Source organism: Molothrus ater, chromosome 39 (genome assembly GCF_012460135.2).
Source record: "Molothrus ater isolate BHLD 08-10-18 breed brown headed cowbird chromosome 39, BPBGC_Mater_1.1, whole genome shotgun sequence".
NCBI classification, from domain to species: Eukaryota; Metazoa; Chordata; class Aves; order Passeriformes; family Icteridae; genus Molothrus; species Molothrus ater.
Window position 1 is genome coordinate 449,276 of NC_071666.1, and position 22,415 is coordinate 471,690.

The 22,415-nt window shown below is 62.5% G+C and overlaps 1 protein-coding gene across 1 annotated transcript in view; it reads left to right on the forward strand.

Moving 5' to 3' along the window:
- The first annotated feature begins 1,585 nt into the window (after positions 1–1,585).
- Positions 1,586–22,415, forward strand: part of RYR1 (ryanodine receptor 1) — an 83,624-nt gene continuing 62,794 nt past the window's right edge. Inside the window, 22 exon segments of the mRNA XM_036405464.2 lie at positions 1,586–1,744; positions 3,957–4,076; positions 4,982–5,086; positions 7,440–7,514; positions 7,609–7,687; positions 8,242–8,354; positions 9,071–9,164; positions 9,273–9,366; positions 9,462–9,536; positions 10,276–10,432; positions 11,162–11,326; positions 11,736–11,857; positions 12,239–12,425; positions 13,307–13,442; positions 14,576–14,671; positions 15,492–15,610; positions 16,323–16,456; positions 17,191–17,432; positions 18,186–18,378; positions 19,802–20,021; positions 21,028–21,132; positions 22,022–22,125. Of these exon segments, the coding sequence (XP_036261357.1) occupies positions 1,700–1,744; positions 3,957–4,076; positions 4,982–5,086; positions 7,440–7,514; positions 7,609–7,687; positions 8,242–8,354; positions 9,071–9,164; positions 9,273–9,366; positions 9,462–9,536; positions 10,276–10,432; positions 11,162–11,326; positions 11,736–11,857; positions 12,239–12,425; positions 13,307–13,442; positions 14,576–14,671; positions 15,492–15,610; positions 16,323–16,456; positions 17,191–17,432; positions 18,186–18,378; positions 19,802–20,021; positions 21,028–21,132; positions 22,022–22,125 (2,780 nt within the window). The 5' untranslated portion in view covers positions 1,586–1,699.

The following is a 22,415-nucleotide window of genomic DNA, read 5'->3' on the forward strand; positions in this document are numbered from 1 at the left end:
AGAGAAACGTGAGGGGAAAAGAAAGGGAATCGTGAGGGGAAAAAGGCGGGAAACGTGAGGGGAGAAATGGGCGGAAACCGTGAGGGGAGAAATGGGCGGGGAAACACGAGGGGGAAAGTGCGGGAATCGTGAGGGGAGAAGAGAAATGTGAGGGGAGGAGAGAGAGAAATGGGAGGGGGAAAGAGAGGGAATAGTGAGGGGAGAAAAGGGTGGGGAAACGTGAGGGAAAATGGCGGGGACACGCGAGGGGAGAAAAGAGGGGGAATCGTGAGGGAGGGGAGAAGGGGGGAAAATGTGAGGGGAAAAGAAAGGGAAACGTGAGGGGAGAAGAGAGAGAAATGTGAGGGGAGAAGAGAGGGAATTGTGAGGGGAGAAAAGGACGGAAAACGTGAGGGGAAAAGGAGAGGCTTGGGTCACCTGAGGGGTTTTGGAGGGTCACTAAGGGGCCTCAGGGGATGCTGAGGGATTCAGGGGTGCAGTGAAGGGTTTGGGGTGCTCTGAGGGGTTTGGGGTCTTCACACCAAGGAGCTCTGGAGAGCCGGTGGAGAGCTTTGGGGGATGCTGCTCTGAGATCTCCTCAGCCTGGATTTTCCCGGTGAGCCGCCCTCAAATTCCACCCGGAGGAGGGTCAGGGAGGTGGAATGGCTCCTAAAATCCCTCCTAAAATCCCTCCTCCGAAAACATCGGGCTGTGTTGGGCTGAAATGTGGGGACCCCTCCTCTTAAAAGGCCAGAGGCCTCACCCCTCAATGTTGGGGACGATTGGAATGGTCCGTGCCTCAGTTTCCCCCTCCAGGTGACAAAAGGGGATCCCGTGCCTCAGTTTCCCCCTGCAGGTGACATGAGGAGGGGTCCGTGCCTGAGTTTCCCCCTGCAGGTGACAAAGGGGGGGATCCCGTGCCTCAGTTTCCCCCTGCAGGTGACAAGAGGGGGATCCCGTGCCTCAGTTTCCCCCCCCAGGTGACAAAGGGGGATCCCGTGCCTCAGTTTCCCCCCTCCCAGGTGATGAAAGGGGATCCCGTGCCTCAGTTTTCCCCCCCAGGTGACAAAGGGGGATCCCGTGCCTCAGTTTCCCGCTCTGGGTGACATTGGGAGGGGTCCGTGCCTCAGTTTCCCGCTCTGGGTTACAAAGGGGGGGTCCGTGCCTCAGTTTCCCGCTCTGGGTTACAAAGGGGGGGTCCGTGCCTCAGTTTCCCCCCCCAGCTGACAAAGGGGGGGGTCCGTGCCTCAGTTTCCCCCCCCAGGTGACAAAGGGGGATCCCGTGCCTCAGTTTCCCGCTCTGGGTGACATTGGGAGGGGTCCGTGCCTCAGTTTCCCGCTCTGGGTTACAAAGGGGGGGTCCGTGCCTCAGTTTCCCGCTCTGGGTGACATTGGGAGGGGTCCGTGCCTCAGTTTCCCCCCCCAGCTGACAAAGGGGGGGGTCCGTGCCTCAGTTTCCCGCCCCCTCCCCCCCCCGGACCCTCCCCCCTCACGTCACGGGTGGGGGAGGGGCCGCAGGTGTCGCCGCGAGCCCTCGCGACACCGGGGGGGACACGATCGGTGACACCCGCGGGGGGGGGGGGGGGCGGGACGGGACCCCCTGAGACCACCCGGGAATCCCCAAACTTCACCCGGGAGCCCAAAAAAACCACCCGGGACCCCCTGAACTGGGCTCGGGACCCCCCAAACTTCAGCCGGGACCCCCAAAACCCCCGCGGCCATGGCTGAGGGGGAAGGAGAGGACGATGTGCAGTTCCTGCGGACGGTGAGGAACTGGGAGATACTGGGGGATACTGGGAAGGAAACTGGGAGAAATTGGGGGGGATACTGGGAGGAAACTGGGAGAAATTCAGGGGGAATATTGGGAACAAACGGAGAAATTGGGGGCGATACAGGGAGGGGAAACTGGGAGAAATTGGGGGGGATACTGGGAGGAAACTGGGAGAAATTGGGGGGGATACTGGGAGGAAACTGGGAGAAATTCAGGGGGAATATTTGGAACAAACGGAGAAATTGGGGGGGATACTGGGAGAGAACTGGGAGAAATTGGGGGGAATACTGGGAGGGGAAAGTGAGAGGACTGGGAGGAAACTGGGAAAAATTCAGGGGGATACTGAGAGATACTGGGGGAGACTGGGAAAGGGGAAATCGGGGGAGATACTGGGAGGAAACTGGGAGAAATTCGGGGGGGATACTGGGAGATATTGTGAGGGGAAACTGAGTGGAAACTGGGAGGACTGGGAGAAATTGGGGGGGGATACTGGGAGAGGAAACTGGGAGAACTGGGAGGAAACTGGGGGAAAACTGGGAGGAAGTTGGGGGGGAATACTGGGAGATACTGGGGGATACTGGAAGGAAAAACTGGGAGAACTGGAGGAACTGGGATTAGAGCGGAAACGGGGAGAACTGGAACGGGATACTGGGAGATACTGGGTGAGAAACTGGGAGAAGTGGGAGAGAAGGACTGGGCTACTGGGACGGGATACTGGGAGAGGAAACTGGGAGGATTGGGAGAGGGAACTGGGAGGACTGGGAGATACTGGGATGAACCTGGAGGGGGACTGGGAATAATAAGAGCTATTGGGGGGATACTGGGAGATATTGGGGAGGGAAACTGGGGATACTGGGAGATACTGGAGAGGGAAACTGGGGATACTGGGATGAACTGGGATGAACTGGGAGGAGCCCTGGGAAGGGGGGGGTCACCCCACCCCTCCCCCCACCTGTTCCGGGCTCCCAAAAAAGCAACACGGGGGGGGGGGGGGGGGAGGGGGAGCAGCTGCTGGGGGGGGGGAGGGGCGACACCAGATCCCCCCCAGGGGGGTCGGGAAGGGGGGGGGGATGGGGGGAGGGGCGTCCCAGTTGTTCTGTCCCAGTTTCTCCCAGTTTGGCCTCAAAATGAGACTGGGGGGGGGGGAGGGGGCGAAGGGGTGACCTTGGGGATGGGGGGGGGGGAATGCTGAGCTCAGCAGATTTTGGGGGATTTTTGGGGAGGGGGAAACTGAGTCACGGAGCCGCCCCTCCCCCCCCTCCCCCCCCCATGGCATCCCCGGCCCGCGGGTGGAATCTGCCCCTCCCCCACCCCCAATTTCGGGGGGGGGCCCCCGAGTGATGGGAGCAGGTGGGGGAGGGGGAGGGGGAGCCAAACTCCTTTGGGGGGGGGAGGAGGAAAGAGGGGTCCTAAACCCCCAAAAAAGGATTTGGGGGGCACCCAGGGGGTCCTAAACCCCCAAAAAAGGATTTGGGGGGCACCCAGGGGGTCGTGACCCCCCCTAAAAGGGTTTGGGGGCACCCAGGGGTCCTGATACCCCCAAAAAAGTGTTTGGGGGCATCCAAGGCATCCTGATTCTGGGGTTCTGGGAGATATTTTGGGGTCCTGAGGATATTTTGGGGGATTTTGGGGGGATATTTTGGGATCCTGGGAGTATTTTGGGATTCTGGGGATCGTTTTGGGGGATATTTTGAGATTCTGGGGATATTTTTGAGGTTTTGAGGGGATGTTTTGGGGTACTGAACCCCCAGACTGAATCCCGGAGGACGAGCCGCTCCTGCAGTGATTTTGGGGTTTCATTTTGGGGTATTTTTGGGATATTTTGGGGTGCTGAACCCCAATTTTTCACCTCAGGACGATGAGGTGGTCCTGCAGTGCCACCCCACCCCATAGGGACATAATGGGATTTTTTTTTGGTTTTCTGTGATGTTTTGGTTTTCTGGGGATAGTTTGGTTTTCTGGTGGATATTTTGAGGTATTTTGGGGTGTTCTGGGGATATTTTGGGGTGCTGAACCCCGGTTTTCCCCCCAGGATGATGAGGTGGTCCTGCAGTGCCACCCCACCCCATAGGGACATAATGGGGTTTTTTGGGTGTTCTGAGGGGTGTTTCAGGGTGCTGGTTTCTAGTGGATATTTTGGGTTTCTGGTGGGTATTTTGGGGTGTTCTGGGATATTTTGGGGTGCTGAAGCCCGGTTTCCCCCCAGGATGATGAGGTGGTCCTGCAGTGCACCACGACGCTGCTGAAGGAGCAGCTCAAGCTCTGCCTGTCGGTCGAGGGCTTTGGGAACCGCCTGTGCTCCCTGGAGCCCACCTCTAATGCACAGGTGAGACCCCTCCCCGCCTTGGGGAGACCCCCAGAATTCGGGGAGACCCCCAGAATTCCTGGGAGGCTGGGGGGACCCCGGGAGACCCCAAGTTTGGGGGATTTGGGGGGGTTTTGGGGGGGATTTGGGGGTCTGAGGGAGGATTTAGGGGCTGGGATATCTGAACACAAAACACCGCCTCAAACGCTTCTAAGAGAAACCAAACCCCAAAATTTAGGCGTCCCCCGTGACCCCTGACCCCCTTTTCTGTGTCCCCAGAATGTCCCCCTGACCCTGACCCCCTTTCTGTGTCCCCAGAATGTCCCCCCTGACCCCCCTTTCTGTGTCCCCAGAATGTCCCCCTGACCCTGTCCCCCCTTTTCTGTGTCCCCAGAATGTCCCCCTGTCCCCCTTTGTCCCCAGAATGTCCCCCTGACCCTGACCCCCCTTTCTGTGTCCCCAGAATGTCCCCCCTGACCCCCCTTTCTGTGTCCCCAGAATGTCCCCCCTGACCCTGTCCCCCTTTCTGTGTCCCCAGAATGTCCCCCTGTCCCCCTTTTCTGTGTCCCCAGAATGTCCCCCTGACCCTGTCCCCCCTTTTCTGTGTCCCCAGAATGTCCCCCTGACCCCCCTTTCTGTGTCCCCAGAATGTCCCCCCTGACCCCCCTTTCTGTGTCCCCAGAATGTCCCCCCTGACCCTGTCCCCCCTTTCTGTGTCCCCAGAATGTCCCCCCTGACCCTGTCCCCTTTCTGTGTCCCCCTGACCCTGTCCCCTTTCTGTGTCCCCAGAATGTCCCCCTGACCCTGTCCCCTTTTCTGTGTCCCCAGAATGTCCCCCCTGACCCCTCTCTGTCCCCAGAATGTCCCCCTGACCCCCTTTCTGTGTCCCCAGAATGTCCCCCCTGACCCCCTTTCTGTGTCCCCAGAATGTCCCCCCTGACCTGGCCGTGTGCTGCTTCGTGCTGGAGCAGTCGCTGTCGGTGCGGGCGCTGCAGGAGATGCTGGCCAACAGCTCCGACATCGGCAGCGAGGTGGGTCTGGGGTCCCACAGGGCATTTGGGGGGCACTGGAGGTGGGTCTGGGGTCCCACAGGGCATTTGGGGGGCACTGGAGGTGGGTCTGGGGTCCCACAGGGCATTTGGGGGGCACTGGAGGTGGGTCTGGGGTCCCACTGGGCATTTGGGGAGCTCTAGAAGGGATTTGGGGGGCACTGGAGGGGATTTGGGGGATACTAGAGGTGGGGCTGGGGTCCCACAGGGGATTTAGGGGGCACTAGAGGTGATTTGGGGGGCATTAGAGGGGGGTCTGGGGTCCACAGGGGATTTGGGGGGCACTAGAAAGGATTTGGGGGGCACTGGAGGTGGGTCTGGGCTCCCAGAGGCATTTGGGGGGCACTAGAGGGGATTTGGGGGGCACCGGAGGGGATTTGGGGGGCACTAGAAGTGGGTCTGGGCTCCACAGGGGATTTGGGGAGCACTAGAGGGGATTTGGGGGGCACTAGAGGTGAGTCTGGGGTCCCACACGGGATTTGGGGTCCTTAAGAGGGGATTTGGGGAGCACTGGAGGTGGGTCTGGGCTCCCACAGGGGATTTGGGGGGCACTGGAGGTGGGTCTGGGGTCCCACACGGGATTTGGGGAGCACTAGAGGGGATTTGGGGTCCTTAAGAGGGGATTTGGGGACCCTCCAGTGGTCTCACAGGGCGCTAGAGGGGATTTGGGGTCCTTAAGAGGGGATTTGGGGACCCCACAAGGGGTTTTAGGATCCTTGGGGGTTGATGGGTGGGCTTTGGGGGTCTTGGAGGGGTTTTTGGGGTCCTTTTGGGGGTTTTAGGATCCTGTGGGGTTCCTGGAGGAGATTTTGGGTCATTTTAGGGGGGTTTAGGATCCTGCAGAGACCTGGAGATTCTGGGGTTCCTTTAGGAGTTTTTGGGGTAATTCTGGGGTTCCTTGAGCAGTTTTTGGGGTCCTTTTTGGGGTGGGGGGTTTTGGGGGGTCCCTGGTGTTTTGGGGGGGGGGGGTCTCAGCCCCCCCGTGACCCCCCCCTCTTCTCTCCCCCCGCCCACCCAGGGGGTCGATCTGGATAAGTGGGTAGGTGCCACTGTGGTGTGGTGACCCCAAATCCTCATCCTCACCTTCATCACGCCCTTCCTCCTCCTCCTCCTCCTCCTCCTCCTCCTCCTCCTCCTCCTCACCCCCCAAATTTTGGGGGGGCTCTGCCCATCCCGCATGGACCCAGGGGTCCGGGTGTGCCCCTTCCCCCCCCCAGTCCCATCCATCCACAGCCCCCCAAATTCCGCATGGACCCCAAAGTGTGAGCGCGGGGGGGAGGAGCATGGGGGGACCCCATAAAAGGGAGGACCCCAAAAAGGGGATCCAAAATCCCTCCATGAGCATGGGGGGACCCCAAAAAGGGGATCCCAAATCTCCCCATGAGCATGGGGGGACCCCAAAAAGGGGGACCCCAAAAAGGGGATCCAAAATCCCTCCATGAGCATGGGGGGACCCCAAAAAGGGGAGACCCCAAAAAGGGGAGACCCCAAAAAGGGGATCCCAAATCCACCAGGGATCCCAAAAAATTGGGGAGCCAGATGTGGGGTGACCCCTAAATTTGGGATCCCAATTTGGGCGAACCCCAAAAGGGGGATCTCAAATCCACTGGGGGAACCCCAAAAAGGGGGATCCCAAATCTACTGGGAGGGACCCCAAAAAGGGGATCCCAAATCCACTGGGGATCCCAAAAAATCGGGGAGCTGGATGTGGGGTGACCCTGAAATTTGGGATCCCAATTTGGGGGGACCCCTAAATTTGAGATCCCAGTTTGGGGGGGACCCTGAAATTTGGGATCCCAACTTGAGGGAAGCCTCAATATGGGAGGGGGCCCCCAAAAAGGGAGACCCTCAATATTAAGGGGATCCCAAAAGTGGGACCCCCAAATTTGTGGGGATTTCAATGGGGTGACCCCAAAATTGGGGATCTTGATAAGGGGTGACCCCAATGGGGAGTGGGATCCTGAAATTGGGGACCCCAATATCAGGGGAATCCTCAATTTGGGGGGGATCCCACCATGAGGGGGACCCTGACATGAGGGGGGGTCCAAGGCACGGTGCACCCCAAAACAAGGGGGGTGCAATGCACAGGAGACCCCAACACGAGGAGACCCCAAAACAAGGGGGGACCCCAAAACAAGGGAGAACCCCAAAACAAGGGAGAACCCCAAAACAAGGGGGAGGCCCCAAAACCTGGGGCAGCGATGCACAAGGAGCTGTGTCTGAAACACGGAACCCACAGGGGTTTTTTTGGGGGTTCAAGGTGTTTTTTTTGGGGGGTCCAGGAGGCCTCAGGGGATTTTGGGGTCCCCTCCTTGACCCCCCTGTGCCCCCCAAGTCCTCTCAGGGCGGGGGACACCGGACGCTGCTCTACGGCCACGCCATCCTGCTGAGACACTCCCACAGCGGCATGGTGAGTCTGGGGGGCTCTGGGGGGCTGTGAGGGATTTGGGGGGGCTCCGGGGATTTTGGGGACCCCCAATAACCGCGTGTCCCCCCCCCTGCAGTACCTGAGCTGCCTGACCACGTCCCGCTCGGTCACCGACAAACTGGCCTTCGACGTGGGGCTGCAGAGGGACGCGGCCGGTAAGGGGGACCCCGAGGGTTTCTGGGCTCCCTCCAGGTGCGGGGCGTTGGTTTTGGGGTGCTTTGGGGTGTTCTGGGGTGCTGATTTGGGGTGTTTTGGGGTGTTCTGGGGCGTTTTGGGGTGCTGATTTGGGGTGTTTTGGGGTGCTGATTTGGGGTGCTGTTTTGGGGTGCTGATTTGGGGCGTTTTGGGGTGCTGATTTGGGATGTTTTGGGGTGTTTTGGGGTGCTGTTTTGGGGTGCTGATTTGGGGTGTTTTGGGGTGCTGATTTGGGGTGTTTTGGGGTGCTGTTTTGGGGTGCTCTTTTGGGGTGTTTTGGGGTGCTTTGGGGTGCTGTTTTGGGGTGCTGATTTGGGGTGTTTTGGGGTGCTGTTTTGGGGTGCTGTTTTGGGGTGCTGTTTTGGGGTGTTTTGGGGTGCTGATTTGGGGTGCTTTGGGATGCTGTTTTGGGGTGTTTTGGGGTGCTGATTTGGGGTGCTGTTTTGGGGTGCTGTTTTGGGGTGCTGATTTGGGGTGTTTTGGGGTGCTGATTTGGGGTGTCCCCCCACCCCAGGTGAGGCGTGCTGGTGGACGATGCACCCGGCGTCCAAACAGCGCTCGGAGGGGGAGAAGGTTCGGGTGGGAGACGACCTGATCCTGGTCAGCGTGTCCTCGGAGAGATACCTGGTGAGAGGGGACACCTGGGGACACCTGGGACACCTGGGGACATGGGGGGGACACCTGGGGACACAGAGGGACAGGGGGGACACAGGGATCTCCTGACCTGATCCTGGTCAGCGTGTCCTCGGAGAGATACCTGGTGAGAGGGGACACCTGGGGACACCTGGGGACATGGGGGTGACACCTGGGGACACAGGGACATGGGGACACAGGGATCCCCCCACGCCCTGACCTGATCCTGGTGAGCGTGTCCTCAGAGAGATACCTGGTGAGAGGGGACACCTGGGGACACCTGGGGACACCTGGGGACATGGGGGGGACACCTGGGGACACAGGGGGACAGGGGGATCCCCTGACATGATCCTGGTGAGCGTGTCCTCGGAGAGATACCTGGTGAGAGGGGACACCTGGGGACACCTGGGGACATGGGGGGGACACCTGGGGACACAGAGGGACAGGGGGGACATGGGGACACAGGAACCTGACCTGATCCTGGTGAGCGTGTCCTCGGAGAGATACCTGGTGAGAGGGGACACCTGGGGACATTGGGGGACACCTGGAGACACCTGGGGACACAGAGGGACAGGGGGGACGCAGGGATCTCCTGACCTGATCCTGGTCAGTGTATCCTCAGAGAGATACCTGGGGACACTGGGGACACCTGGGGCTACGTGTCCCACCCGTGTCCCACCCGTGTCCCACCCGTGTCCCCCCTGTCCCAGCACCTCTCCACGGCCTCGGGGGAGCTCCAGGTGGACGCCTCCTTCATGCAGACCCTGTGGAACATGAACCCCATCTGCTCGGGCTCCGAGGAAGGTGACACCTGGGGCACCCCACATTTGGCTGGGTGGGGGAGGGGGGAGGGGCTCCTTTGGGGTGTCCCCAACACCCTGACCCCCCCCCGTCCCCAAAATGTCCCCTCAGGGTTTGTCACCGGCGGCCACGTCCTGCGCCTGTTCCACGGCCACATGGACGAGTGCCTGACCCCCACGGCGCCTGAGCAGGGCGAGGAGCGCAGGTGGGGCTGTCCCCAGTTTGTCCCCAGATTTGGGGTGCGGAGGGGTCCCCAACTGGCTGTGTGACCCCCCCCCCCACTTTGTCACCTCCCAGCAGCGTTGTCAACTACGAGGGTGGCGCCGTGTGCGCCCACGCCAGGTCCCTGTGGCGCCTGGAGCCCCTGCGCATCAGGTAGGGGGGACATCAAAGGGACAGGGGGTGACACGGGGCGTCACCACCCCCAGGGACACCGGGGACACTCTCTGGGGTCCCAGGGGGGGTCTGGGGTCATGGGGTGTCCCCAAGATGTGTTCCTGTGTCTTGTGTCCCCATGTCCCTGTGACTCATCCCGTGCCACCCCATGTCCTTGTGTCCCCATCCCCGTGTCCCCTGTGTCACCCCATGTCCCTGTGACACATCCTGTGCCACCCCATGTCCTTGTGTCCCCATCCCCGTGTCCCCTGTGCCACCCCATGTCCTTGTGTCCCCATCCCCGTGTCCCCTGTGTCACCCCATGTCCCTGTGACTCATCCTGTGCCACCCCATGCCCTTGTGTCCCCATCCCCATGTCCCCTGTGTCCCCCCATGTCCCTGTGACACATCCGATGGCCTCAGCCTGTGTCCCTTGTGTCACTTCATGGTCCCATGACCCATCCCCATATCTCCTGTGTCCCCCCCATGTCCTCATGTCCCCATGTCCCCATGACCCATCCCTATGTCCCCTGTGTCACCCCATGTCCCTGTGACACATCCTGTGCCACCCCATGTCCTCATGTCCCCATCCCCATGTCCCCTGTGTCCCCCCATGTCCCTGTGACACATCCGCATGTCTGCAGCCCGTGTCCCCTGTGTCCCCCCCATGTCCCCACGACCCATCCCCGTGTCCCAACCCCCCCCAGTGACATCAGTGTCCCCTCCCTGTGTCCCTCAGCTGGAGCGGGAGCCACCTGCGTTGGGGACAGCCCTTCCGCCTGCGCCACGTCACCACCGGCCGCTACCTGGCGCTGACCGAGGCCACCGGGCTGGCCATGGTGGAGGCCACCGCGGCCAACACGCGCGTGGCCACCTTCTGCTTCCGGGCCTCCAAGGTGGGAGTGACACCTGAGTGTCCCCAACCTGCTCCCGGTCCCTGTCCCCATCCCTGTCCCTGTCCCTGTCCCCATCCCTGTCCCTGTCCCTGTCCCTGTCCCTGTCCTCATCCCTGTCCCCATCCCTGTCCCCACCGTGAGCGTGGCCACCTTCTGCTTCCGGGCCTCCAAGGTGGGAGTGACACCTGAGTGTCCCCAGCCTGCTCCCGGTCCCTGTCCCCATCCCTGTCCCTGTCCCTGTCCTCATCCCTGTCCCCATCCCTGTCCCCATCCCTGTCCCCATCCCTGTTCCCATCCCTGTCCCCATCCCTGTCCCCACCGTGAGCGTGGCCACCTTCTGCTTCCGGGCCTCCAAGGTGGGAGTGACACCTGAGTGTCCCCAACCTGCTCCTGGTCCCTGTCCCCATCCCTGTCCCTGTCCCTGTCCTCATCCCTGTCCCTGTCCTTGTCCCCACCGTGAGCGTGGCCACCTTCTGCTCCCATATTTCCAGCATCTCTGGGATGTCCCCATGATGTCCCCAACCCTCTCCTGGTCCCCACCCTGACCTTGTCCTGGTTCCTGTCCCCACCCCAGCTGTCCCCAACCTGCTTCTGGTCCCTGTCCCTGGGAATGTCCCCATGATGTCCCCAGCCCTCTCCTGGTCCCCACCCTGACCCCATCCCACCCCACCCCACTCCGTGTCCCCATCCAGACCCTCCTGACCCCCCCTGTGCCCCCCGACCCCACAGGAGAAGCTGGAGACGACCCCAAAAAGGGACATCGAGGGCATGGGGCCCCCCGAGATCAAATATGGGGAGTCCTTGTGCTTCCTGCAGCACAGCAACAGCGGCCTCTGGGTCACCTACGCCGCCCCCGACCCCAAGGCCCTGCGCCTCGGGCTGCTCAAGAGGAAGGTGGGACCCCAAAATCACCAGGGGGCACCCCAAAATCACCCCCGGGGGGATTGGAGGGGGCTTCGGGGAGAGCTTTTAGGGGTTTTTGGAGGTTTTGAGAGCTCCAGGAGACACTTCGATGGGTCTTTGGGCTTTAGGAGGATCTTTGGGGTCTTTTAGGGTCCCTAAAATGTGCTGGGGGGGCTTTGGGGGGGAGTTTTTGGGGGCTTTTAGGGGGTTTTGAGAGCTCCAGCGGGCTCTGGGTCACCAACACCGCCCCTGACCCCAAGGCCCTGCGCCTCGGGCTGCTCAAGAGGAAGGTGGGTTCCTGGGGGGGGGGGTCTCTGTGGGTTCAGGGGGGTCTCTGTGGGTTCAGGGGGGTCTCTGGGGTTTGAGGGACCCCTGTGACCCCCCCCTTTGCCCCCCCCAGGCCATCCTGCACCAGGAGGGGCACATGGACGACGCGCTGACCCTGAGCCGCTCCCAGCGCCAAGAGTCGCAGGCGGCTCGCATGGTCTTCAGCACCACGGGGCTCTACGGGGCCTTCATCAGGTCTGGGGGGCTCCTGGGGGGCGTCAGAACCTCCTGGGGGGGTCAGAAATACCTGGGGGAGTCAGAAACACCTGGGAGGGATCAGAAACACCTGGGAGGGCTCAGAAACACCTGGGGGGGGGGGGTCAGAAACACCTGGGAGGGGTCAGAAACACCTGGGGGGAGTCAGAAACACCTGGGGGGAGTCAGAAACACCTGGGAGGGGTCAGAAACACCTGGGGGTCTCTGGGGGTTTGGGGATGGTCTTCAGCACCACGGGGCTCTACGGGGCCTCCATCTGCTCTGGGGGGTCCCAGTGTGGTCCGGGGGGATCCTGGGGAGTTTTGGGGGTGGTTTTAGGGTGGTCCCGATGGTCTGACCCCCCCCCCCCGTCGTCCCCAGGAGCCTGGACAGCCTCCAGGGCCGGCCCCGGGGGTCTCCGCCGCCCCCCCTGCCCATCGCGGGGGTGATCCTGAGCCTGCGGGACCTGATCGGGTACCTGGAGCCGCCGCCCCCCGAGCTGCGGCACGAGCAGCGCCAGGGCCGCCTGAGGGCGCTGCGGGCCCGCCAGAGCCTCTTCCAGCAGGAGGTGCGACCCCCGCGACCGCCCCCAAATCCGGGAGGGGTTTAATTTGGGGTTAGAGGGGTTAAACTCGGTGCTAGAGTGGTTAAACTCGGGGTTAGAGGGGTTAAACTCGGGGCTAGAGTGGTTAAACTCGGGGCTAGAGTGGTTAAACTCGGGGTTAGACAGGTTAAACTCGGGGTTAGAGTGGTTAAACTCGGGGTTAGAGAGGTTAAACTCGGTGCTAGAGTGGTTAAACTCGGGGCTAGAGGGGCTAAACTCGGGGCTAGAGGGGTTAATGTGGGGCTAAACTCGGGGTTAGAGGGGTTAAACCTGAGCCCCAGGGGGAGTTTAGGGGCATTTTGGGGCTGCCAGAGCCTCTTCCAGCAGGAGCTGCGACCCCCGGGACCCCTCCCCAAATCCAGGAGGTTGCAGTGGGGTCGTGGAGGTCCTCGGAGGTGTCACAGAATGGGGGGGGGGGGGGTCCCAGTTTGGGGGTCCTGGGGGGGTCTCACAGCCCCCCTGGCCCGCAGGGGATGCTGACCCTGGTGCCAGTTTGGGGGTCCCAGTTTGGGGCCTCCCAGGGTGGGTGTCCCAGCTTGGGGGTCTCTCCCCGGCCCGCAGGGGATGCTGACCCTGGTGCCAGTTTGGGGGTCCCAGTTTGGGGCCTCCCAGGGTGGGTGTCCCAGTTTGGGGGTCCCAGGATGTTGGGGGTGCCTCAGGGTGTTTAGGGGGGCTCCCAGGCTGGGTGTCGCAGTTTGGGGGTCTCAGTTTGGGGGTCCCAGGGTGGGTGTCCCAGCTTGGGGGTCTCTCCCCGGCCCGCAGGGGATGCTGACCCTGGTGCCAGTTTGGGGGTCCCAGTTTGGGGGTCCCATGGGGGGCTCTGACGCCCCCTCCCCGGCCCGCAGGGGATGCTGACGCTGGTGCTGAGCTGCATCGACCGCCTGAGCGCCTACAGCACCGCGGCGCAGTTCGGGGAGGCCGCGGGCGAGGAGGCGGCGGCGGCCTGGAAGGAGATCGTGAACCTGCTCTACGAGCTGCTGGGTGGGGCTGGGGGCACATACGGGGGGCTGGGGGGCAGATGTGGGGGTTGGGGGGCAGATATGGGGAGTTATGGGGCAGATATGGGGGTTATGGGGTAGATATGGGGGGTTATGGGGCAGATATGGGGGTTATGGGGTAGATATGGGGGGTTATGGGGTAGATATGGGGGTTATGGGGCAGGTATGGGGGTTATGGGGCAGGTATGGGGGGTTATGGGGCAGGTATGGGAGGCTGGGGGGCAGATGTCAATGCTGTGGCAGATGTGGGTTCCATGGGGCAGATGTCAATGCTGTGGGGCAGATGTCAATGCTGTGGGGCAGATGTCAATGCTGTGGCAGATGTGGGTTCCATGGGGCAGGTGTCAATGCTGTGGGGCAGATGTCAATGCTGTGGCAGATGTGGGTTCCATGGGGCAGGTGTCAATGCTGTGGGGCAGATGTGGGTGCTGTGTGGGTGCTGTGGGGAAGATGTCAATGCTATGGGGCAGATGTGGGTGCCATGGGGCAGATGTCAATGCCATGGGGCAGATGTGGGTGCTGTGGGGAAGATGTCAATGCTATGGGGCAGATGTCAATGCCATGGGGCAGATGTGGGTGCCATGGGGCAGATGTCAATGCTGTGGGGCAGATGTGGGTGCTGTGTGGATGCTGTGGGGAAGATGTCAATGCTATGGGGCAGATGTGGGTTCCATGGGGCAGATGTCAATGCTGTGGGGCAGATGTGGGTGCTGTGTGGGTGCTGTGGGGTAGATGTGGGTGCTGTGGGGAAGATGTCAATGCTATGGGGCAGATGTGGGTGCCATGGGGCAGATGTCAATGCTGTGGGGCAGATGTGGGTGCTGTGGGGAAGATGTCAATGCTATGGGGCAGATGTGGGTGCCATGGGGCAGATGTCAATGCTGTGGGGCAGATGTGGGTGCTGTGGGGAAGATGTCAATGCTATGGGGCAGATGTGGGTGCCATGGGGCAGATGTCAATGCTGTGGGGCAGATGTGGGTGCTGTGGGGAAGATGTCAATGCTATGGGGCAGATGTGGGTGCCATGGGGCAGATGTCAATGCCATGGGGCAGATGTCAATGCCATGGGGCAGGTGTGGGTCCCGTGGGGCAGACCTGACCCCTCGGTGCCCCCCAGCCTCGCTGATCCGGGGGAACCGAGCCAACTGCGCGCTCTTCTCCACCAACCTGGACTGGCTGGTCAGCAAACTGGACAGGCTGGAGGCCTCCTCGGGTCAGTGGGGCAGCCCTGGGGGGCTTCTGTGGGGCTGAGAACCCTCCTGTGGGGCTGGGGGAGGATTGTGGGGGGCTGGGGTCTCTCCGTGAGTCTGGCGTCCCTCCCATGGGTCTGGGGTCTCTCTTATGGGTCTGACCCCTCGCTGTGGGGCTGCTGGGGTTCCCATGGTGCTGGTCCTGCTTCTGTGGGGCATCTTCAGGGCACTGAAGACCCTGAAGATTCCCTGTTGGTCTGGGGTCTGTCCTGTGGGTCTGGGGTCCCTCCCATGGGTCTGGGGTCCCTCATGTAGGTCTGAAGATTCTCTCATGTGTCTGGGGTCCCCCCATGGCTGTGACCCCCCCTGTCTGTGGTGCCCCCTGCCCAGGTATCCTGGAGGTGCTGTACTGGGGTCCCTCCCATGGGTCTGGGGTGCCTCCCCCTGTGGGTCTGACCCCTCTGTGGGTCTGGGGTCCCCCCATGGCTGTGACCCCCCTGTCTGTGGTGCCCAGGTATCCTGGAGGTGCTGTACTGGGGTCTCTCTGGTGGGTCTGGGGTCCCTCCCATGGGTCTGGGGTGCCTCCCCCTGTGGGTCTGACCCCTCTGTGGGTCTGGGGTCTCTCCCGTGGGTCTGGGGTCGCTGTGGTGGCTGTGACCCCCCTGTCTGTGGTGCCCAGGTATCCTGGAGGTGCTGTACTGGGGTCCCTCCCATGGGTCTGGGGTCCCTCCCATGGGTCTGGGGTGCCTCCCCCTGTGGGTCTGACCCCTCTGTGGGTCTGGGGTCCCTCCCGTGGGTCTGGGGTCCCTCCCATGGCTGTGACCCCCTGTCCGTGGTGCCCAGGTATCCTGGAGGTGCTGTACTGCGTGCTGATCGAGAGCCCCGAGGTGCTGAACATCATCCAGGAGAACCACATCAAATCCATCATCAGCCTGCTCGACAAGCACGGCCGCAACCACAAGGTGCGTGTGCCCTCAGGGGTGTGCCCAGGTGTGCCCGGGTGTGTGCCCTCAGGGGTGTGCCCAGGTGTGTGCCCAGGTGTGCCCAGATGTGTGCCCAGGTGTGCTCAGGTGTGTGCCCAGGTGTGCCCTCAGGTGTGTGCCCTCAGGTGTGTGCCCAGGTGTGCTCAGGTGTGTGCCCTCAGGTGTGTGCCCTCAGGGGTGTGCCCAGGTGTGCCCTCAGGTGTGTGCCCAGGTGTGTGCCCTCAGGGGTGTGCCCTCAGGGGTGTGCCCAGATGTGTGCCCAGGTGTGCTCAGGTGTGTGCCCAGGTGTGTGCCCTCAGGTGTGTGCCCTCAGGGGTGTGCCCACGTGTGTGCCCTCAGGGGTGTGCCCAGGTGTGTGCCCTCAGAGGTGTGCCCAGGTGTGTGCCCAGGTGCGCTCAGGGGTGTGCCCAGGTGTGCCCTCAGGGGTGTGCCCACGTGTGCTCAGGTGTGTGCTCTGTTGTGTGCCCATGTGTGTGCCCAGGTGTGTCCCCAGGTATCTTAGCTGTGTCCCCAGCTGTCCCCAGCCGTGCCCAGGTGTGCCCAGGTGCATCCCCAGGTTTTCTCAGGTGTGTCCTCAGGTGTCCCCAGGTACGCTCAGGTGTGTCCCCAGCTGTCTCCAGGTGTGCCCAGGTGCGCTCAGGTGTGTCCCCAGCTGTCCCCAGGTGCGCTCAGGTGTCCCCTCCCCGTGCAGGTGCTGGACGTGCTGTGCTCGCTGTGTGTCTGCAATGCCGTGGCCGTGCGCTCCAACCAGAACCTGATCACCGAGAACCTCCTGCCCCGCCGCGACCTGCTGCTGCAGACCGGCATGGTCAACTACGTCACCAGGTGGGACCGGGGTCCTGGGGGTCCTGGGGGTCCTGGGGGCCCTGGGGAGGGAAGTTATGGGGGTTTTGGGGGGTTTTGGGGGGTTTTCAGGAGGTCTTGGGGGGTTTTCGGGGAGCCTGGAGGTGGTTGAGGTGCACCTGGAAGTTCTTGAGATGTTTCTAGAACAACCTGGGGACTCCTGGAAGTTCTTGAGATGTTTCTGGAACAACCTGGGGACTCCTGGAAGTTCTTGAGATGTTTCTGGAAGAACTTGGGGACTTTTGAGGGGTCCTGGGGGGGCTTCGGATGATGGGGGGGGTCCTGGGGAGGGGGGTTATGGGGGTTTTAGGGGGTTTGGGAGGTTTTGGGTGCTCTGGAGGTGGTTGAGGTGCACCTGGAAGTTGCTGAGATGTTTCTAGAAGAACTTGGGGCTGTCTGAGGAGGTCCTGGGGGGCCTTTGGGTGGTAGTGGGGTCCTGGGGAGGGGAGTTATGGGGATTTATGGGGGTTTGGGGGAGCCTGGAGGTGCTTGAGGTGCTTTTGGAAGCTCCTGAGCTGCTCCTGGAGGCCTCTGGGCTCATCCCGAGGGTCCCTGCGTGGCTTTGGGGTGGGATTTGGTGCTCTCGAGGTGAGATTTGTGTTCTTGGGGTGCGGTTTGGGGCTCTCGGTGTGGAATTCAGGGGTTCTTGGGGTGGAATTGGGATCTCCCGGCGTGGCACGCGGCCTTGCCAGCGCGGCGCCCCCCTTTCCCCGCAGCGTGCGCCCCAACCTGTTCGTGGGCACGGCGCCGGGCTCCACGCAGTTCCGCTGCTGGTACTTCGAGGTGGCCGTGGAGCGGGCCCAGCCCTTCGTGACGGCCGTGCCCACCCACCTGCGCGTGGGCTGGGGGGCGGCCGGGGGCTTCCGGCCCGCCCCGGGCGGGGGCGCGGGCTGGGGGGGCAACGGCGCCGGAGACGACCTCAACTCCTTCGCCTTCGACGGCCTCCACCTGTGGACAGGTGAGGGAGGAGGGGGCACTGGGACCGCCCTGGATCCAGCCTGGCACCCACCTGGGACTATGGGAACCCCCCTGGGACCCCCCTGGGACCACCCTGGGACCACCCTGGGACCACCCTGGGACCACCCTGGGAACACCCTGGGACCGCCCTGGGGCCGCCCTGGGACCACCCTGGGACCGCCCTGGATCCAGCCTGGCACCCACCTGGGACTATGGGAACCCCCCTGGGACCACCCTGGGAACACCCTGGGACCACCCTGGGAACGCCCTGGATCCAGCCTGGCACCCACTTGGGACTATGGGAACCCCCCTGGGACCACCCTGGGATCACCCTGGGACCACCCTGGGACCACCCTGGGACCCACTTGGGACTATGGGAACCCCCCTGGGATCACCTGGGGACCACCCTGGGACTACCCTGGGAACACCCCGGGACCCCTCTGGGACCACCTGGGAACCCCCCTGGGACCACTCTGGGACCACCCTGGGAACACCCCGGGACCACCCTGGGACCACCTGGGAACCCCCCTGGGTCCATTTGGGCCACCCCGGGACCCCCCCGGGTCCACCCTGGATCCACTCTGGGACCCCCTGGGAACCCCCTGGGTCTGTTTGGACCACCCCGAGACCACCCTGGGAATGCCCTGGGACCCCTCTGGGACCACCCTGGGTCCACCCTGGGACCCCTCTGGGACCACTCTGGGACCCCCTGTGACCCCCCTGTGACCCCCCTGTGACCCCCCTGTCCCCGCAGGGGGTGTCCCCAAGGCCGTGGGGTCACCCCAACGCCGGGCTCTGGCCGAAGGGGACGTGGTCAGCTGCTGCCTGGACCTGGGGGTCCCCAGCGCCTCCTTCCGCCTCAACGGGGCCCCGGTCCAGGGGGTCCTCGAGGGCTTCAACCTGGACACCCTGTTCAGCCCCGTGGCCAGCTTCTCGGCGGGGGTCCGGTGAGGGGGGGACACCCCCACACTGGGGGGTGGGAGCCCTAAAACGGGCTGGGACCCCTAAAGAAGGGACTGGGACCCCTAAAGGAGAGTCTGGGATTCCTGAAGTGGGGCAGGGATCCCTAAAGAGGACTGGGATCCCTAAAGAAGGGACTGGGATCCCTAAAGAAGGGACTGGGACCCCTAAAGTGGGGCTGGGACCCCTAAACTGGGACTGGGATCCCTAAAGTGGGGCTCGGACCCCTAAAGAAGGGACTGGGACCCCTAAAGTGGTTCTGTGGGGTCTGTGGGGTTTCTGTGGAGTCTCCGGGGTTTCTATGGGGTTTCTATGGGGTTTCTATGGGGTCTATGGGGTTTCTATGGGCCCATCTCTCACTCTGTCCCCCCATTCCCCCCCAGGCTCCGGTTCCTGCTGGGGGGGTTCTGTGGGGTCTGTGGGGTTTCTATGGGGTTTCTATGGGGACTGTGGGGTTTCTATGGGGTCTGTGGGGTCTCTATGGGGTTTCTATGGGGTCTATGGGGTTTCTATGGGCCCATCTCTCACTCTGTCCCCCCTTTCCCCCCCAGGCTCCGGTTCCTGCTGGGGGGGTTCTGTGGGGTTTCTGTGGGGTTTCTGTGGGGTCTCTATGGGGTTTCTATGGGGTCTATGGGGTTCCTATGGGCCCGGCTCTCACTCTGTCCCCCCTTTCCCCCCCAGGCTCCGGTTCCTGCTGGGGGGGTTCTGTGGGGTTTCTATGGGGTTTCTGTGGGGTTTCTATGGGGTCTATGGGGTTTCTATGGGCCCGGCTCTCACTCTGTCCCCCCTTTCCCCCCCAGGCTCCGGTTCCTGCTGGGGGGTTCTGTGGGTTCTGTGGGGTTTCTATGGGGTCTGTGGGGTTTCTATGGGGTCTGTGGGGTCTCTATGGGGTCTGTGGGGTTTCTATGGGGTTCCTATGGGCCCGGCTCTCACTCTGTCCCCCCTTTCCCCCCCAGGCTCCGGTTCCTGCTGGGGGGGTTCTGTGGGGTCTATGGGGTTTCTATGGGGTCTGTGGGGTCTCTATGGGGTTTCTATGGGGCCTATGGGGTTCCTATGGGCCCGGCTCTCACTCTGTCCCCCCTTTCCCTCCCAGGCTCCGGTTCCTGCTGGGGGGGTTCTGTGGGGTCTGTGGGGTTTCTATGGGGTCTGTGGGGTTTCTATGGGGTTTCTATGGGGTCTGTGGGGTCTCTATGGGGTTTCTATGGGGTCTATGGGGTTCCTATGGGCCCGGCTCTCACTCTGTCCCCCCCTTTCCCCCCCAGGCTCCGGTTCCTGCTGGGGGGGTTCTGTAGGGTCTGTGGGGTTTCTATGGGGTTTCTATGGGGTCTGTGGGGTCTCTATGGGGTTTCTATAGGGTCTATGGGGTTCCTATGGGCCCGGCTCTCACTCTGTCCCCCCTTTCCCCCCCAGGCTCCGGTTCCTGCTGGGGGGCCGGCACGGCGAGTTCCGTTTCGTGCCCCCTCCCGGCTACGCGCCCTGCGCCGAGGCGCTGCTGCCCCGGGAGCGGCTGCGCCTGGAGCCCCTCACCGCCTACCGCGGCTCGGCCCCGCCCGGCGCCCGCAGCCTCCTGGGGCCCAGCCGGGCCCTGCCCCACACGGCCTTCACGCCCTGCCCCGTGGACACCTGCCAGGTGAGGGGGGGCGGAGAGCGGGTTTGGGGGCGTTTGGGGGGATTGCGATGGGCTTTCGGTGGGATGGAGGGGATTTGGGGGTGTGGAGGGGGGATTTGGGGGGATTTGGGGGTGTGGAGCGGGATTTGGGGGGATGGAGGTGAGATTTGGGGGGATGGAGGTGGGATTTGGGGGATGGAGATGAGATTTGAGGGTATTTGGGGGTGTGGAGTGGGGATTTGGGGGGATTTGGGAGTGTGGAGAGGGGATTTGGGGGTGTGGAGGGGGGATTTGGGGGTGTGGAGGGGGGATTTGGGAGTGTGGAGGGGGGATTTGGGGGTGTGGAGGGGGGAGTTTGGGGCTGTGGAGGGGGAGTTTGGGGGTATTGGGATTGGATTTAGGGGCGATGGAAGGGTTTGGGGGGATGGAGATGGGATTTGGGGGTGTGGAGAGGGGATTTGGAGGGATTTGGGGGGATTTGGGGGTGTGGAGGGGGGAGTTTGGGGGTGTGGAGGGGGAGTTTGGGGGTATTGGGATTGGATTTAGGGGCGATGGAAGGGTTTGGGGGTGTGGAGGGGGGATTTGGGGGTGTGGAGGGGGGATTTGGGAGTGTGGAGGGGGGATTTGGGGGTGTGGAGGGGGGAGTTTGGGGCTGTGGAGGGGGAGTTTGGGGGTATTGGGATAGGATTTAGGGCGATGGAAGGGTTTGGGGGGATGGAGATGGGATTTGGGGGTGTGGAGGTGGGATTGGGACAGGGTTTATGTGGGATGGAGGTGGGATTTGGGGGGATTTGGGGCTGTGGAGGGGGGGTTTGGGGGGATTGGGATAGGATTTAGGGGGGATGGAAGGGGTTTTGGGGGATGGAGGTGGGATTGGGACAGGGTTTAGGGGAGTTTAGGGGGGGTTTTGGGGATTTTGTGGGGCTTGAAGGGGAATTTGGAGGTGCTTGAAGAAACTGGGAAAGGATTTTGGGGGATTTTAGGGGAGTTTTGGGGTCCAACGCCCCCATTTTTGCCCCCGCCCCAGATCGTGCTGCCCCCGCACCTGGAGCGCATCCGGGAGAAGCTGGCGGAGAACATCCACGAGCTCTGGGCCCTGACCCGCATCGAGCAGGGCTGGACCTACGGGCCTGTGAGTGGGGCACCCCAAAATCCCCCCTGGAAACCCCAGAATCCCCCCGGGCACCCCAAATCCCCCGGAAACCCCAAACCCCACAAAACCCCATAGAAACCCCAAACCCCCCCTGAGCTCTGGGCCCTGACCCGCATCGAGCAGGGCTGGACCTACGGGCCTGTGAGTGGGGCACCCCAAAATCCCCCCTGGAAACCCCAGAATCCCCCCGGGCACCCCAGAATCCCCCCTGGGCACCCCGGAAACCTCAAACCCCACAAAAACCCCATAGAAACCCCAAACCCCCCCTGAGCTCTGGGCCCTGACCCGCATCGAGCAGGGCTGGACCTACGGGCCTGTGAGTGGGGCACCCCAAAATCCCCCCTGGAAACCCCAGAATCCCCCCGGGCACCCCAGAATCCCCCCCGGGCAGCCCGGAAACCTCAAACCCCACAAAACCCCACAAAAAACCCATAGAAACCCCAAACCCCCCCTGAGCTCTGGGCCCTGACCCGCATCGAGCAGGGCTGGACCTATGGACCTGTGGGTGGGGCACCCCAAAATCCCTCCTGGGCACCCCAAAATCCCCTTGGAACTCCAAAATCCCCCGGAAACCCCAAAATCTCTCAGGGAACCCAAAAATCCCCCCAGGGAACCCCAAAGTCCCTTGGGAAACCCCAAAATCCCCTATTTGAGGTTCCTTGAAGGGCTCCCCTAATTGAGCTCCCTTTTTGGGGTTCCCTAAATTGGAGTTGCCCCTTTTTGGGATCCCTTTCTTGGGGTTCCCCAAGGTTTGGATCCTTTTCTAAGTGATCCCATGGGGCACCTTTGGGATTCTCTGTTTTTGGGGGGTCCCTGGCTGGATTTTGGGGGGTCCCAGTGGCCAGCAGGTGTTTTTGGGGTGCCCCAGGTCCGGGATGATGTGCAGCGCCTGCACCCCTGTTTGCTGAGCTTCCACAGCCTCCCCGAGCCCGAGCGTGGCTACAACCTCCAGATGTCGGGGGAGACCCTCAAGTAAGGGGGGGGCACCGGGAATTTGGGGGTCCCCCCCTCTTTGGGGGGGACTTGGGGGGGTTTTGGGGTCACCCGTCACCTCAGACTGGGGGGCTTTGGAGCATGTTGGGGTCCAGATCGTTTTGGGATCCCCCCTCACCTCTGACTGGGGAGATTTGGGGGGGGTTTGGGGTCACCCCTCACCTCAGACTTGGGGGAACTTGGGTGGGTTTTGGGGTCCCCCATTTTGGGCCGTGTCCCCAAAACAGGCTGGGGGTTTTTGAGGTCCCCCCTCATCCTGAGCCCCCTGG